This window comes from Muntiacus reevesi, chromosome 5, assembly GCF_963930625.1.
Source record: "Muntiacus reevesi chromosome 5, mMunRee1.1, whole genome shotgun sequence".
In the NCBI taxonomy this organism is placed as follows: domain Eukaryota; kingdom Metazoa; phylum Chordata; class Mammalia; order Artiodactyla; family Cervidae; genus Muntiacus; species Muntiacus reevesi.
Genome location: NC_089253.1, coordinates 91,688,262 through 91,707,033, shown reverse-complemented (window position 1 = coordinate 91,707,033; position 18,772 = coordinate 91,688,262). Strand labels below are relative to the sequence as shown.

At 39.7% G+C, this 18,772-nt stretch overlaps 1 protein-coding gene and 1 pseudogene across 1 annotated transcript in view; both read left to right on the top strand.

The window, feature by feature from the left end:
• The window catches only part of PER3 (period circadian regulator 3), a 47,265-nt gene that overhangs the window by 9,457 nt on the left and 19,036 nt on the right, over positions 1-18,772 (top strand). The window contains exons 5-9 of the mRNA XM_065935836.1: positions 598-726; positions 1,318-1,444; positions 11,386-11,518; positions 11,972-12,096; positions 12,687-12,854. Of these exons, the coding sequence (XP_065791908.1) occupies positions 598-726; positions 1,318-1,444; positions 11,386-11,518; positions 11,972-12,096; positions 12,687-12,854 (682 nt within the window). The remainder of the gene's footprint in view (positions 1-597; positions 727-1,317; positions 1,445-11,385; positions 11,519-11,971; positions 12,097-12,686; positions 12,855-18,772) is intronic.
• Positions 13,085-18,479, top strand: LOC136168702 (poly(A) polymerase alpha pseudogene; annotated as a pseudogene).

Sequence of the window (18,772 nt, the reverse complement as noted above, 5' to 3'; positions counted from 1 at the left end):
AAAACTGTTGGGCAGTAATTTTCAAAATGTCGTTGATAAAATCTCTGTTATTCAGTTGCTAAGTTGTGTCCGACTCTTTGCAACCCCATGAACTATAGCACACCAGGCTTCCATGTCATTCACTGTCTCCCAGAGTTTTCTCAAACTCATGTCCATTGAGTCGATGAAGCTATCCAGCCATCTCTAGGGTTTATGAAGTATCTGAAGTATTCATGAAGTATTCATGAAGTTAGGTTTGGAGAGATAGTATGGTATATATTGGTATTTTGTTTGTTCTACCTGTTTTAAACTCAGCATCAAGAGCTAGAGTTTATTTTCATGTTTTGTTAAATTTACTAACTACAGCTTTTTAAAAAATCGTTGGTCTCTAAATACCCACCTAGACTAGAAAAATAAACTCTGCCCTTGAGAATTACTGAGATGAGAGAGAAATGTCCTCTATGTCAGCATCACCCTTCACACGCCGCCCTTAGGATTCCAAAAATTTTCACCTTAATTTAGTGATTACTGCAGGTGAGCTCAAAGGCAGGTAATGCAGATCTCCCCTCTAACTTGCCATGTAACCCGTGGCTACATGGGTCCCCCTCTCTCTCGCAGCCTATTCACGGGAGCATGTCCAGCGGCTATGGGAGCCTGGGGAGCAGCAGGTCACAGGAGCCTCAGGTCAGCCTCGTGTCCTCCAGTGAGTCCAGCAGGCATGGCATGGATGAGGTGCCGAAGGCACCGGTGAGCAGGCACGCATGTGCTTCCAAGCACACGTTCTTTTCTCCATGTATTGTTACCTGTGATGTCTTAGTGCCTATTCTTTACCTTGATGTTTGTGGCTTCTCATTATATGCTCTTAACTTGAAGACCTAATTTGGTCATAGACCTTCTGATCCACTTCGGTTTGGTAAAAATGTCTGTAAAAAGAAAACACCCCCTTTAAGAAGGTGTCATTTGGGCTACTTGTATATTTTCTAAAAATTAGCCTGGTGACTTCCCTGGCGGTCCAGTGGTTAAGACTCAACACTTTCACTGCAGAGGGCATGGGTTCAATCCCTGGTTTGGGAACTAAGGTCCCACATGCAGCCAAATAAATAAATAAATAAAATAAAACAAAATTAAAATAAAAACTAGCATGTTGTGGACAGGTTGATGCAAAGCCTCGTAGGCACCTGTGTGCTGTGGCTCAGTGGAAGAATGAAGTGATACTGTTATGGTGATTTCAGTCATTCTGTCCTCAGAGAACCAAAAGTTACATGTATTTGGTTTATGTATCTCTTGATGCACATTGTTATAATCTTTGAAACATTATTCATCACTCTTTTCCCTAAGTTGACCTTGCAGCGAATCTGTGCCAGTGTGAACAAGGTCAAGAATCTAGGTCAGCAGCTCTGCATCAAGTCGAGGGCCAAGTCAGCAAACAGGCCCGTGTCGGGAGCCCGCTCAGGATGGCCTGGGGGTGAGTCATCAGGGCAGCTCCCCACTCTCATGAAGCCAGGACCCCTGGGTGTCGCTATTCAGGTTTACATACCCAGATGACAGAAGTAACAGTAACCATAATAATGACAGCAGCAGCAGCAGATACTATCCTGAAAGCTACATAGTGTTAGACTGTAGTCACAGAATACTTCTACTAAAGAACTGATGTTTCTGCTAATTCCAGCTAATTTGTTGATTTCCTCTATATGTTGTTGAGTCTCTAAGTCACAACTGACTCTTTGTGGCCTCATGGACTGGTGATGCCACCCAAGCATCTTGTCTTCTCTCATCCTCTTCTTCCCCTGCCATCAATCTTTACCAGTATCAGGGTCTTTTCCAGTGAGTTGTCTCTTTAACCAGATGTCCAAAAAACTGGAGCTTCAGCTTCAACATCAGTCCTTAAAATGAATACTCAGGGTTGATTTCCTTTAAGATTAACTGGTTTGATCTCCTTGCAGCCCAAGGGATTCTCCAGCACCACAGTTCCTCTGTATGAGCAATTTATAAACAAAACTTGTTAACTGTAGAATGCATTTCAGATAATCAAATATTATTAGAATGATAATCCTTTCCTGTCATTTCAAACAAATGGAGAATGTCAGCGACCTAAATTGAATGGAAAACTTGGTCTTTTTCTTGCTTATATGCTTTTCTTTTCTCAATACAAGGTAAGTCTGTATGCATTATAGGTCCACTGGAGAAGGGAATGGCAAACCACTTCAGTATTTTTGCCTTGAAAACCCCATGAACAGTATGAAAAGGCAAAAAGATAGGACACTGAAAGATGAACTCCCCAGGTCGGTAGGTGCCCAATATGCTACTGAAGATCAGTGGAGAAATAACTCTAGAAAGAATGAAGAGATGGAGCCAAAGCCAAAACAATACCCCATTGTGCTTGTGACTGGTGATAGAAGCAAGGTCCAATGCTGTAATATTGCATAGGAATCTGGAATGTTAGGTCCATGAATCAAGACAAATTGGAAGTGGTCAAACAGGAGATGGCAAGAGTGAATGTCGACATTCTAGAAATCAGTAAACTAAGATGGACTGGAATGGGTGAATTTAACTCAGATGACCATTATATCTACTACTGTGGGCAGAAATCCCTCAGAAGAAATGGAGTGGCCATCATAGTCAACAAAAGAGTCCAAAATGCAGTACTTGGATGCAATCTCAAAAACGATAGAATGATCTCTGTTCACTTCCAAGGCAAACCATTCAATATCATGGTAATCCAAGTCTGTGCCCTGACCATTGATGATGAAGAAGCTGAAGTTGAACGTTTCTATGAAGACCTACAAGACTTTTTAGAACTAACACCCAAAAAAGACGTCCTTTTCATTATAGGGGACTGGAATGCAAAAGTAAGAAGTCAGGAAACACCTAGGGTAACAGGCCAATCAGCCTTGGAGTACAGAATGAAGCAGGGCAAAGGCTAATAGAGTTTTCCCAAGAGAATGCACTGATCATAGCAAACACCCTCTTCCAACAACACAGGAGAAGACTCTACACATGGACATCATCAGATGGCCAACACCAAAATCAGATTGATTATATTCTTTGCAGCCAAAGATGGAGAAGCTCTATACAGTCAGCAAAAACAAGACTGGGAGCTGACTGTGACTCAGATCATGAACTCCTTATTGCCAAATTCAGACTTAAAAGGAAGAAAGTGGGGGAAACCACTAGACTCTTCAGGTATGACCTAACTCAAATCCCTTATGATTATAGAGTGGAAGTGAGAAATAGATTTAACAGACTAGATCTGATAGACAAGGTGCCTGATGAACTATGGGTGGAGGTTCATGACATTGTACAGGAGACAGGGAGCAAGATCATCCCCAAGAAAAAGAAGTGCAAAAAGGCAAAATGGCTGTCTGAAGAGGCCTTACAGATAGCTGTGAAAAGAAGAGAAGCGGAAAAACAAAGGAGAAAGGGAAAGATAAAAGCATCTGAATGCAGAGGTCCAAAGAAAAGCAAGAAGAGATAAGAAAACCTTCCTCAGCTATCAATGCAAAGAAATAGTGGAAAACAATAGAATGGGAAAGACTAGAGACATCTTCAAGAAAATTAGAGATACCAAGGGAACATTTCATGCAAAGATGGGCTCAATAAAGGACAGAAGTGGTATGGACCTAACAGAAGCAGAAGATATTAAGAAGACATGGCAAGAATACACAGAAGAACTGCACAAAAAAGATCTTCATGACCCAGATAACTGTGATGGTATGTTCACTCACCTAGAGCCAGACATCCTGGAATGTGAAGTCAAGTGGGCCTTAGGAAGCATCACTATGAACATAACTAGTGGAAATGATAAAACTCCACTTGAGCTATTTCAAATCCTAAAAGATGATGCTGTGAAAGTGCTGCACTCAATATGTCAGCAAATTTGGAAAACTCAGCAGTGGTCACGGGCCTGGAAAAGGTCAGTTTTCATTACAATCCCAAAGAAAGGCAATACCAAAGAATGCTCAAACTACTGTACGACTACACTCATCTCACACACTAGTAAAATAATGCTCAAAATTCTCCAAGCCATGCTTCAGCAATACGTGAAGCATGAACTTCCAGATGTTCAAGCTGATTTTAGAAAAGGCAGGGGAACCAGAAATCAAATTGCCAACATCTGCTGGCTCATTGAAAAAGCAAAAGTTCCAGAAAAACATCTGTTTCTGCTTTCTTGACTATGCAAAGCCTTTGACTGTGTGGATCACAATAAAGTATGGAAAATTCTGAAAGAGACGGGAATACCAGTCCTCCTGACCTGCCTCTTAAGAAATCTGTATGCATGTCAGGAAGCAACAGTTAGAACTGGACATAGAATAACAGACTGGTTCCAAATAGGAAAAGAAGTATGTCAAGGCTGTATATTGTCACCCTGCTTATTTAACTTATATGCAGAGTATATCATGAGAAATGCTGGGCTGGGTAAAGCCCAAGCTGGAATCAAGATTACCAGGAGAAATATCAATAACCTCAGATATGCAGATGACACTACCTTTATGGCAGAAAGTGAAGAGGAACTAAAGAGCCTCTTGATGAAAGTGAAAGAGGAGAGTGGAAAAGTTGGCTTAAAGCTCAACATTCAGAAAACGAAGATCATGGCATCCTGTCCCATCACTTCATGGCAAATAGATGGGGAAACAGTGGCTGATTTTATTTTTTGGGGCTCCAAAATCACTGCAGATGGTGATTACAGCCATGAAATTAAAAGATGCTTATTCCATGGAAGGAAAGTTATGACCAACCTAGACAGCATATTAAAAAGCAGAGACATTACTTTGTCAACAGAGGTCTGTCTAGTCAGTTCAGTTCGGTTCAGTCACTCAGTCATATCTGACTCTTTGTGACCTCATGAATTGCAGCACACCAGACCTCCCTGTCCGTCACCAGCTCCTGGAGTTTACTCAAACTCATGCCCATCGAGTCGGTGATGCCATCCAGCCATCTCATCCTCTGTCGTCCCCTTCTCCTCCTGCCCCTAATCCCTCCCAGCATCAGGGTCTTTTCCAGTGAGTCAACTTTTCACATGAGGTGGCCAAAGTACTGGAGTTTCAGCTTCAGCTCAGTCCTTCCAATGAACACACAGGACTGATCTCCTTTAGGATGGACTGGTTGGATCTCCTTGAAGTCCAAGGGACTCTCAAGAATCTTCTCCAAAATCACAGTTCAAAAGCATCAATTTTTAGGTGCTCAGCTTTCTTCACAATCCAACTCTCACATCCATACATGATCACTGGAAAAACCACAGCCTTGACCAGATGGTCCTTTGTTGGCAAAGCCAACTGTGGTGTTGGAGAAGACTCTTGAGAGTCCCTTGGACTGCAAGGAGATCCAACTAGTCCATCCTAAAGGAGATCATTCCTGGGTGTTCATTGGAAGGACTGATGTTGAAGCTGAGACTCCAATACTTTGGCCCTCTGATGTGAAGAGCTGACTCATTGGAAACAACCCTGATTCTGGGAAAGATTGAGGGCAGGAGGAGAAGGGGACGACAGAGGATGAGATGGTTGGAAGGCTTCACCAATCAATGGACATGAGTTTGGGTGAACTCCGGGAGTTGGTGACGGACAGGGAGGCCTGGCATGCTGTGGTTCATGGGATCACAGAGATTTGGACATGACTGAGCGACTGAACTGAAATTGATATATCTGTATCTTCACACACACACACACACACACACACACACACACACACACACACACACACACACACACACACACACACACACACACACACACACACACACACACACACACACACACACACACTAGCTTACCTGGTGGCTCAGATGGTAAAGAATCTGGCAGACCTGGATTTGATCCCTGGGTTGGAAAGATCCCCTGGAGAAGGGAACACCTACCCACTCCAGTATTCTGGCCTGGAGAATACCATGAACGGAAGAGCCTGTCAGGCTACACTCCATGTGGTCGCAAAAAGTCAGATACAACTGAGTGACTTTCATTTCACTTCACATACGTATAAGTTTCATAACTTCTTATGTTAAGTTTTCTCTTTTAATTTCCCTTTTAATTTTTCTCCCCAAATATTAATATAATGTTGGAAGTTATTGTAGATTTTGGTCACCTAAATGTAATTGATGATCTCTACCATTGTCAAGTGGGTGTTTTAAACAGTAGGATGAAATTTCTGATCTAAAGTCAGTAATAATATAGTATCTGTGGTTTTTTTGGGACTTGACATGATTTCCACAACAAATTATCAAACTGTGGCTCCTACAGGTGGTGTCACTGGGAGTCCATAGGTTGTCCTCTGGATACAGAGAGTCCTGTACTTTAGGCTTTCGTACTTTTTCTTCACCTTGACAGAAGGTTTCATGTTCTGTTTGTTTCTTTTGCTGTAGATGTAAGAGCACAAGATAGAAATGACAACTTTTTTTGTTGCTTGACACCATCAGATCTCCTCCACAGAAGGATTTATCTTAAATACCTTTCTTGGTCTTCATCATTATCCCATGTTCTGGTAGAGAAAATTCTTCGGAGTAGATTTTAAATCTAAAATCTCTAAATGTTTTCTTCATTGTCTAGTCCAATCAGTGCTACCTGCTGCTGCCTTGACCTCTGATCTCATGTTCATTAGATTTTTGTGTCCTGACCTCTGGAATTTCTTCTCCGAGTAGAAATTCTTTCTAAGCTCCTGCTTTATCCAGTTTCTTATTATCTACCGTTGGTCTGGCAATACCACCAGTAATGTTGTTTGAAGCTATATATCTAAGCAGACATCAGTACTTCGTTCACCATCTTATAAAATTAAAGCTATAACTAACTCTGTGTACTTAACGCTGCTTTTAGAAACTTATATTTTCTAACATGTGTTATATTTAGTGAGCACACATGGGATGTGACTGGGGGAAAATCTGTTGCCATTTGGACTAACCTCGGAGAACTGATATTACTTGGGCATCTTGATTTTATTAATCTTTTAAGACCTACAAGTTTAAAGAGCTAGTTAAAAAGATCTTTATTACTCAAGAGAACAGGGATACAACTTAAAGATGGAAAATGTTATAATTTGAGTATTAGAAATTGAGTAGAGACATACACCAATGAAAAGGAAAATACTAAGTGGTCGTTGTATAAATGTTTTATATACAGGGTGCTGCAGCACACAAGAGCGCAGGGTTGTAAGTATACATGTTTACCCTTCTTATAAAGGCAGGTCATGCTTTAGAAAAGAATAAGAAAGAATAATAGGGCATCCAGGTGGCACAATGGTAAAAAATCCATCTGACCATGCAGGAGACACAAGAGACATGTGTTCAATCCCTGGGAGAAGGAAGGTCCCCTGGGGAAGGAAATGGCAATCCACCCTACCATTCTTGCCTGGGAAACCCCATGGACAGGTGAGCCTGGCGGGCTACGGTCCATGGGCTCGCAAAGAGTCAGACACAACTGAGCACTCACACACGCTTAAGAAGGGAAACTTTTAAATGTATTATGGCAGGACAAGGAACAACAGAGACATGTAAAGTCCCTTCATCATCTGTTCATACTGATTGATAACCTGCTGCCAGAGAAGTAATTGGGGAAATTAGGGAAAATTGAATGTTCCGCTGCAAGGGTAACACAAAGCCCAGGTGGAAGATGACTCATGAACTGAACTAATTCTTTCCAAACTTAACAAGGAAAAAGCGCAGACAGGCATTAGGTTCATGATCTTTCTTGAACCCATCAGAGTGCTGAGGGTACAGGACAGCCAGCAGGCTTATAATCTGAGGAGAGGCACATGCTTACACAAAGTGAAGTAAGTGCTGGATCCTGTAACTGACTGAATCTTGTCACCTGCAAGAGACGGACCTTCTCCGAGGCACAGTCCAAAGGGCAGCCCAGAACCTGAAAGTGGGGCAGACGTTGGAAAAGAAGAGCTCTCAGGAGACCAGCCCCCACCTGGAGCAGGGTGACACTGGGGGGAGCTGAAAGCTATCACACGCTGAGTGACATCATAGCAACAGTAGGCTTTTAGCCTGGCCTAGAGCTTAATTAGATTGACTCTGATGTAGTGGAAGGGAAGCCATGCCCAGTCCCTGCTGTCTGATATAATATGTTCAGTTCTCAGCAAATTATGAAACATATGAAAAGCAAGGGAAAAAACCTCCTAAGAGACAAAACAGTCATCGGAACAAGAGTCAGGCAGGACACAGACACTGGAAATAACTGAATAATGAATACAGGCTCCAAAGAATAAGGTAGGCAACATGCAAAACCACATAAGGAATCACAGCCTAGAGAGGCAACATGAAAGAAAGAATCCAGTGCAAATGCTAGCAATGCTGGAGGTAAGTGAATGCCATTGATGGGTACTCAACTAAGAAGAGAACCAATGAACTTGAAGGTGGATGAATAAAAATGACACAGGCTGAGACAGAAAGAGAACAGGACATACAGGGTAGAATCTCTTAAGAATTTAGGTGTACTTCCTTGGCTGCCCAGTGGTTGAGATGCCATGACTCCGGTGCAGCGGGTGTGGATTCGATCCCTGATTGAGGAACTAAGATCCTGCATGCCATGTGGCTCAGCTGGAAAAAAAAAAAGAATTTGAGGACAGGATTAAATGGTCTAGTAGGAGTAATTGGAATCCCAGAAAGAATAGTTGAAATAATGGCTGAGATTTCCCACATTCAAAGAACATCAAGTAGCATAAATACCAAAAAAAAAAAAAAAAAATCACAAAATAAAAATGCTTGGGCATATCAAACTAAAATAAAACCAAGAGAATATATTGAAGGTAACCAAAAGAAGAAAAATTATAAACAGAGAAAGAAGGATAAGAATAGCAATTACAGTATACATTTCTTCAGAAACCATGAATGTTAAAAAGACAGTAAAATCTTCAAAGGAGAAAACCATAAATGCAGAATTATACACCTAGTGGGAAGTATCTTTCGGAAATGGAGATATAAAGATTTTTCTCAAACAAAAGCTACGGGAATTTACTGCCAGCAGTAAATTTGTTCTTTTACAAATCCTAAAGGAATTTGTAAAGGTAGAAGGAATATGATGCTAGACATAAAACTTGAGGCTAAGAATCTGCCTGCAATGCAGGAGACCCAGTTTCAATCCCTGTGTCAGGATGATCCCCTGGAGAAAGGAATGGCTACCCACTCTAGCATTTTTGCTTGGAGAAGTCCATGGACGGAGGAGCCTGGCTGGTTACAGTCCATAGGGTCACAAAGAGTCAGATATGACTGAGTGACTAATCCTTATGCACTTAAGATAAAATACATTTTATTTTTTTAGTTACTCTAAAAGATAACTGACTAAAACAAAAAGAATATTTTGCATTTATAATGTGTGTAAAAAAATACTGCAAAGAACAGGAGCTAGGTATTAGGAATATATTGTTGTAAAATTCCTTCCAAATTTTATTATTTGGAGTATATTGATGAGATAGAAACTGACTTTTTACAATATGTATGTAAACTTCAGGATAATTATTAGTAAAAACTTTTAAAGAAGTATAAATAATGTCAGTAGACTTGGTAAAATGTAATTTAAAACACTTAACCAAGTGAGACCAAAAAGGAAGAAAAAAGAAACAAACCAAAAAACCCAGATGGAACAAATGGAAAACAACTAGCAAGAGGTATGGCAAAAACCATCACAATATTGTAATTATCCTCCAATTAAAATTTTTAAAAAGGGGTACATTTTAATCCAACAGCATTGATCACATCAAATGTGAATGATCTCAATATACCAGTGAAAAGACAAATTGTCAAATTGGATGGAAAAGCAAGATGCAACTGTATATTGTCAACAAAACCTATTTTGAATATTAAAAACATAGGATAAAAGTAAAAGGTTAGAAAAGATGTGCCATGCTAACAGGAGTCAAAAGAAAACTGGAAAGCCCTGTACTAAGGTCAGACACAGTAACAAGCCTTTATTTTTTTTTTTTTTTTAATATTATTTTATTAGTTGGAGGCCAATCACTTTACAACATTTCAGTGGGTTTTGTCATACAAGGCTTTCAGAGCGATATTGCATAAAGACTAAGAGGTTGATTCTCTGAGAACATAAAACAAGCCTGTTGATGCAGCTAACACCAGAGCCTCAAAATATGTAATATGAAGCAAAAATTGATAAAAAAACTTCAAGGAGAAATAAACAAATCCACAGCTATAGTTGGAGACCACAGCATATCGAAACCTCAATGTAATGTCACCTCACACCCGTCAGAATGGCCACCATCAAAAGGACAAGAAATAACAAGTGTTGGTGAGGGCCTGGAAGAAAGGGAACCCCTTTATACTATTGATGGGAATGTAAATTGGTGCAGCCACTGTGGAAAAAAGTATGGCGGTTCCTCAAAAAATTAAAAATGAAACTACCATATAATCCAGCAGTCTCATTTATGAGTATTTATCTGAAGAAAACGAAAAACTAATTTAAAAAGATACATGCATCACTATGTTCATTGCAGAATTATTTCCAATAACCAAGACATTGAAACAACCGAAATGTGCATCCATGGATGAATGGATAAAGGAACTGGTATAAATAGAGAATGGAATACTATTTGGCCATAAAAAGAATGAAATTCTTCCCTTGTGACAGCAAAAGGACTTTAGGAGAACTGTGCTGTGTGAAATAAGAAAGACATATGGCATATGGTTTCACTTATATGTGGAATCTAGAAATAAACAACAGCAAAAAAGCTCATAGATACAGAGAGTAAATTGATGGTTGGATAAGGCTCCACTGTTGGCTGCTGCGTCTCTACAGAAGGTTCTTCAGTGCTCCAGCCTGTGGTCTTTTTTTCTCTCTCTATACCTCTGCTATCCGATTTGGTAACCACTAGCCACATTTTGCAATTTAAATACAAATAAATTGCAAATAAATAAAACGTCAAATGTAGTTCCTCTTTTGCTGTAACCACACTTCAAGTGCTTGGTTGCTGGATGTGGTGTTAGTGGCTACCAGGTTGGACAGTATAGATAAAAGACAATTCTGTCATCATAGAATGTTCTGTTGAATACCAATTCAGCACAGGCAGTGCCATGCACTTTCTGTCACCACACATAAAAATGCACTGTGTCTGTCACCCCCTGCTTAGTGATACCAGGATCCATCAGTTGTACAGGTAGTAACATTGTAAAAGTCCCCATCAGCCTTTCATCTTTCACCAGTTTGTTCCTTGATAATCTTTGCCTGAAACATTTGTTTCACTCCTTTTTTAAAAGGTACATATGCAATTGTTCAGGTAATTGTTCTATGTGGTATCTTTCTATATCTGCTTATTTAGATCTGAGCTCATTTTTAATAGCTATATAATATTGAGCATATCTATTCTAAAGTACCATATATCTATCCTAAAATATCATGATTTAATTTTGCTAAATAAGTACATATTCTCAAGAATATATTTTTAATTGGATGTCCTTTCATTCTATTTCAGATGAGCAGAAGACCTGCTCTTCCTTCCAGACAGTGAAAAATAATAGCATATACACTGAGTCCTGTGAGGATTTGAGAAAGGATCAGCATAGCCCATCCTATCAGCAGATAAACTGTATTGATAGTGTTATCAGGTATGACACAAGTTGTGATAACGTGTTAGTTTTTCCAGAAGTGTGTGTTGTCACTATGGAGCCTTTATATCATTTTTAATAGCTGTTGTCTTGATTTTTCACCAGCTTATTGTCTTGATTTTTCACTATATATCAGTAGATACATGCTACCTACAATTCATAATAAATTGAACAGTTCAGGGAATCGTGAAAGTTAGAAGATGCTTCCCTTCTTTGAATATAGTTGAGAAGACAAGACCTGTGCTCATAAGAATTAAGTTGTGAAAATCAGTGCAAGATCGTAGTAAGGGAATATATAAGAATCCCTTGATAGGGGCCCAGATGGTCAGGGAAGACTTCAACCAAGAAGACAGTGAAACACCCCAGACAGAAATGGCATAAGGAAAGCAGAGAGGTGAGAGGTGACCACGTTTGGGGCAGGTAAGAATACATGGCCGAATTATTAATATACAGGTACCTGAAGAGCTACTACATCCCAGCTTTGAAGAGGAAGTGTATCTCCTCTGCAAATACAACTTCCTCATCCTCAGAAGAGGACAGACAAAGCCACAGAGCAGATGATGTCCAGGCACTGCAAAGTGAGAGGGGTGTCTTCCGTAGTTAGATCAAGAGAGCCACCCCTCTCTGTTTCTCTTTCGTCTTTTTTTTTTTTTTTTAAGCATTTTAAATCATTTATTTGTTTTATTACTTTAGAGTGCACTGTGTCTTCATTGTACATGCGGGCTTTCTCTAGTTGCGGCGAGTAGGGGCTTCTCTTTGTTGCAGTGCATTGGCTTCTCATTGCAGTGACTTCTCTTGTTGCACAACAAAGGCTCTAGGCACTTTGGCTTCAGTAGTTGGAGCTCATGGCTCTAGAGCTCGCAGGCTCAGTAGTTGTGGTCCACGGGCTTAGTTGCTCTGCGGCATGTGGGATCTTCCCAGACCAGGGATCGAACCCGTGTCCCCTGCAGTAGGTGGATTCTTAACCACTGAGCCACCAGGGAAGCCCTGTTTTTCTTTCTTCTTTTGCCTTTAATTATTTCATTGTAATCACAAACAATCCTAGTTTCATATTGCCTCTACATAGCCAATAGGTTTTAACCTATCGGTTATAAATGTCTGTAAACTGTTCAAGTTTGTAATATGAATTTCCTGTTGGGAATTTTTCTTTCCACTATTACATCACCAGCTGTTTCCCAGATCCCAGCTGTACCTGCATCAGAAATCCCCACTAATGGACAGTCCACAGACGCTGAAGGAGGAGCTCCATGGACCCTGAGCACAGCGACTCTGAGCCTGGACACAAGCAAGTGCAGCTCCAGCAGTGTCCTTGTCGACACCCCGCCACCAGACTCAGGTACCACGGTAGCTTTTACTTTAGAATACACTCAACGTTAAATACAGCCATCGTAAGAACAAGTCTTTAATACCATTTACTTAGTAAAGATGTTTAAGATGGATATTTTTTCTCCGGTAAAGTATTTTTGGAAATATCATCACGTTTATAATGGTCAACATATTTTGGACTGTATCTGCTAATTATGTCATTTGCCAGTCAACTCTTCTGACACATGTGAAGCACCTAGGATGGTACCTGGTATGTAGTAGTAAGCCATCCATTAGTCTTCACCATTATTAATGCAATTATTGTTGGGACTGCCTTGGGTCACTTTGTTGCTGACCTTGAAAGAGTGTGTTCATTTTGAACTTGGACTGTAGTGGTGACTAGGTGGATTATACATATAAACACATTCAAATTTTTGTACTGGTCTGATAAATGAGGAGTGTATGTTTGAAGCTGTCTTCCTTTAACATAGTGACTTAGTAAATTATTCTGATGTCTCCTTTTTATTCCATTTTGCTCTCACCTGTCCTTTTGACTTTTGCTTTCTTCATAAGGATTTGGTAGGTGAGGAAATGGTGATAAACATGTTCAATCAGGTTTTCAGATTGTGTCTAACTTATCTTTGCTGGTCTTCAGTGGAATATAAGTGAACGTGTGCTGAGCTGTTACTGTATACCATCCCCTGCCCTTTGTTCTTCATATAAATTAATTCTCTTAATCCTCACGCCACCCTTTGAGATGGAGAGCATTATATTGACAAGTGGACTGTGGATGGTGGGAAAAGACCAGAGAAAGGCACAGCTATTGTGAGATTAGTTTATTTCTGTATATTTTTCTATTATTTCTAATTAGCCACAGGTAGACTTTTATTGAAATTGAACTAGTTCTTCAGGATGAGAGCAGATGCATATCTTTTAGTGTACATATTCTTAATGCTTCGGATACCTATGTGGGCGTGGAGCAGTCAGTGACACAGTCAGTCCATGCAAGGTGGGATCTTGCCTGATACAGAAACCTCTTTTTTTGACTATGCCACTAGATTTCATATATTTTGGTCTTATGTTAATACTACTTTGAAAGAATTCATACTGAAATCTGTATGCTTTCATTTAAGGAATAAGGAATATTTACTGATAAGCATTTCTCCTGATCTTACACCAGTCTTAGCATCTGCAAATCTACCTCTTTATTCTAAGGAGAGAAAACAGAATCAGAGCCCAGATGGTCTTGAGCTGCATTTGTCTTTTTCTTTCTGGAAAGCCCATATTCCTGGGGTTTACACCCTATTCTGATGATGAGTTGGGTTTGAGGACCATGCCATAACTAACACCCAGTGCAGCCAAATTTTAAAAAATGAAGCAGAAGAAAGGAAATAATAAAGATCAGAGTAAAAATCTTTTAAGTAGGAAACAGAAAAATAATAGAGAAAAACAATAAAATTTTAAGCTGGTTCTTTGCAAAGAGCAATGAAATTGATCAAACTCTAGTAGTAAGACTGATCAGGGGGAAAAAAGGGAAGATATAAGTTATCAATTTCAGAAATGATAGAGGAAACATCCCTAGAGATCCTATCACTAGATATCAAAAGAATAACAACAGAACATTATAAATAAGTTTTCCCAATAAACTTGACAACTTAGACAAAATTGACCAATTGTATGAGAGATACATACTAAAATCACTCAAGAGGTAGGAAGCCTGAATAGCCTCATATCTATTTAAAAAACTGAATTTGTTGATAAAAACTTGTCCAACAAGAAAACTCCAGGCCCAGATGGTTTTACTAGTAAGTTTGAGCAAACATTTAAGGAAAAAATAATATCAATTCTGTAGTTCCCTGACCAAGGATTGACCCAGGCCTCTTGCATTGGGCGTGCAGAGTCTTAACCACTGGACCACCAGGGAAATCCTTGCTTACTTTTGTTTTACCTTACTCTTACTTTTTGAGTTTCTTAAGATGGAAGCTGAAGTCATTGATTTCAGACATTTTTCTTCCTTAGTGGATTTGAGTATAAACTTTCCTTTTACTCTCAGCTGCATTTCACTCATTTTGATGTATTTTGTTTCATTTTCATCGTGTTTAAATGCTGCCTAATATTCCTTTTAATATTTTCTTTGAAATCTTTTATATTTTCATATGTAAACTCCAATACTTTGGCCACCTCATGCGAAAAGTTGACTCATTGGAAAAGACCCTGATGCTGGGAGGGATTGGGGGCAGGAGGAGAAGGGGACAACAGAGGATGAGATGGCTGGATGGCATCAATGACTCGATGGGCATGAGTTTGAGTAAACTCCAGGAGTTGGTGATGGACAGGGAGGCCTGGCGTGCTGCAATTCATGGGGTCACAAAGAGTCAAACATGACTGAGCGACTGAACTGAACTGATATATCATCATATATTATTTAGCAAACATTTAGAGATTTTCCATACTTCTTTATTGATTTCTAATATAATCCCATTGTGGTCAGAGAAAATACAAAACTTGAACTCTTGAATTTATTGAGACTTGTTTTATGGTCTATAATATGGTCTATCTTGGTAAATGTTCTGTATTCACTTGAAAAGGATGTTTATTTTGCCTCTGTTGGGTTGAATATTCTATCAGTGTATAAACTAGATCAGGTTGGTTGATAGTTTGTTCAATTATTCTCTGTCCACTGATTTTTCTGAATACTTGTTGTACCTCAGAAGGGTGTTGAAGCCTCTGGCCATAATTGTGGGTTTGTCTATTTCTCATTGCTGTTTTGTTGGTTTTCACTTTGTGCATTTTGAAGCTGTCTTAATTTGTGCATGTTGTTGTTGTTCAGTCGCTAAGCTCTGTCTGACTCTTTACTGTGCTATCCCATGGACTGCAGCACACCAGACTTCCCTGTCCTCCACCATTTCCCAGAGTTTGCTTAAACTCATGTCCATTGGGTCAGTGATACCATCCAACCATCTCATCCTCTGTCACCGTATTCTCCTGCCCTCGTTCTTTCCCAGCATCAGGGTCTCATTTAGAATTGTTTTGTCCCTTTGATTAATTGATCCTTTTATCATTGTGAAATAACTTTCTTTATCCCTTGTATTTTCTTTCCTCTAAAATATACTTTGTCTATATTAATATTTTCACTCTAGCTTTTTTTTGATTAATCTTATATCTTTTTCTAATCTTTTACTTTTAACCTATGTATGTCTTGGTATTTAAAGTGGTGTTTATTTTAGTTGTTGTTTTAGAGTTTATGGTGTATGCATTTAATTTTTCACAGTCTGTCTTCTAGAGATATTATACCAATTCATGTATAAAAAACTTAAAATACTATACTTCCATTTACCCGCCTTGGTCTTTGTCTGTTGGTATATATTTCTACATGTGTTAGAAATCCCACCCTATGTTGTTATTATTTTATGTAATTATTATCTTTTAAAGAAATTTAAGTGTTTTTCCCTGTACTCATCTCTCAGTGTTTTTCATTCCTTTATATAGATTTATCTGGTATCATTCTTCTTCTGCCTAAGGCATTCCTTTTATATCTCTTGTAGTACAAGTCTACCAGTAATGAATCCTTTACATTTTTGTACATCTGAAAGTGTCTTTATTTCACGTTCATGTTTTAAACACATTTTAACAAATCATAGAATTCTAGGGTGACAGTGTTTATCTTTCAGTACCTTAAAGATGCTGTTCTACTGAATCCTCATTTGCATTGTTTCTGACAGGAAGTCTCCTGTCATCTGTATTGTTTGCATATATACGCAACTTCTGGCTGCATGTAAGATTTTCTCCTCATCATTGATTCGACAGTCTGATTTTGATGTTCCAGGATGTAGTGTTCTTCATGTTTTTTATACTTGGAGTCTATTCGGCTTCTTGGATTTTTAGGTTTATTGTTTCCATCAAATTGAAAAAACTTCTTCCCGTATTTTTAAAATATTTTTTCTGTTTCCCTTTTTCTGGGACTCAAGTTATATGTATGTAGGCTGCTTGAAGTTGTGTCACAGTCCACTGATGCTCTATTCGTTTACACTTTTTCATTTTTTTAGGTTTTTGTTTCATTTTGGGACAGTCTCTATTGCTGTGTCTTCAGGTTCACTAGTGTTTTCTATTGTAAAATCTGTCATTATTTCCATTCAGTACCTTTTCCATCTCACATATTATAGTTTTCATTTCTAGGAGTTCTATTTGAGTCTTTTTAATATCTTCCGTGTCTTTATATAGCATATTTAAAATATCTTCCCTGTGACTGTATGAAATACAGTATAACTATTAATGTTCTGTCTTCCAGTTCTAATTCTCTCCCAGCCCAGGGCTGGTTTTGCATGATTAATTTTTCTCCTTTTTGTGGGTGTACTTTCCTGCTTCTTTGCATGCCAAGTAGTCTTTGATAGGATAGCAGGTACTGTGAATGGGTGCTGAATATTCCTATTAACATTGTTGAGCTTTATTCTGGGACCCAGTTTAGCTTCATGGAAACAGATGGATCTTCTCAGGCTTTGCTTTTAAAATTGCTTAGGGGGATAGGACCCAGGGCTAAGGCAGGCTCCAGCCCCCCTCCCTCCCGCCTCAGTGGCGGGGGGCGTGGCGGGGGCGGGGCGGGGGCGTGGCTGGCATGGCGGGGGCGTGGCGGGGGCGGGGCGGGGCGTGACTGGGCGGTGCCGGCGCAGCAGACTTGGCATTTCCAGTTACAACACAGGGATCACAGCAAACATAGCCGCCACAGAAGCACTATGGCATTACTTCTCCCATCAGCTTAGCAGCCCCCAAGGAGACTGACTGCCTACTCACACAGAAGCTAGTTGAGACTCTGAAGCCCTTTGGGGTTTTTGAAGAGGAAGAGGAACTGCAGCACAGGATTTTAATTTTGGGAAAATTAAATAACCTGGTAAAAGAGTGGATACAAGAAATCAGTGAAAACAAGAATCTTCCACAATCTGTAATTGAAAATGTTGGTGGGAAAATTTTTACATTTGGATCTTATAGATTAGGAGTACATACAAAAGGTGCTGATATTGATGCATTGTGTGTTGCACCAAGACATGTTGATCAACGTGATTTTTTCACCTCCTTCTATGATAAGTTGAAATTACAGGAAGAAGTAAAAGATTTAAGAGCTGTTGAAGAGGCATTTGTACCAGTTATCAAACTGTGCTTTGATGGGATAGAGATTGGTATTTTGTTTGCAAGATTAGCACTGCAGACTATTCCAGAAGACTTGGACTTAAGAGCTGACAGTCTGCTTAAACATTTAGATATAGGCAGCGACGGCGGCGGTAGCGAGTGGCGCTGCGCTTCAAGGTTCGCAGGGGACCCGGCGGGAGCTGCAGCCTGGGGCGCCAGGCCGAGCTGAGCCGCCGCCCCCAGTGCGCACAGCCGGAATTTAAAAAAAAAAAAATTTAGATATAAGATGTGTAAGAAGTCTTAACGGTTGCAGGGTAACCGATGAAATTTTACATCTAGTACCAAACACTGACAACTTCAGGTTAACCCTGAGAGCTATCAAACTGTGGGCCAAACGCCACAACATCTATTCCAGTGTATCAGGTTTCCTCGGTGGTGTTTCCTTGGCTATGCTAGTAGCAAGAACTTGCCAGCTTATCCAAATGCAATAGCATCAACTCTTGTACAGAAATTTTTCTTGGTATTTTTTAAATGATATGTGTTTAGATTATATTAAAATAAAATTGATTGTAAAAAAAATTGCTTAGACAGGAACAGAGCAGTGTAGGGAGGTCTAATTCTTCTCTACTACTGAGGCAAGACCCTTAAGAGTATTCTACTCAGTGCATATGGGTTATGAGATCTTCTAGTCTGGTTGACGGGACCGAGCCCTGTTCTCCACCTGCCGTGAACTTCAGTCTGATCTTTTCAGGTGATTTTTTTTCCTCATATGAATGAACTGCTGAGAACTTGGGGGTTCTCTGCAGATGTCTGGGGGCCTCTCTGTGT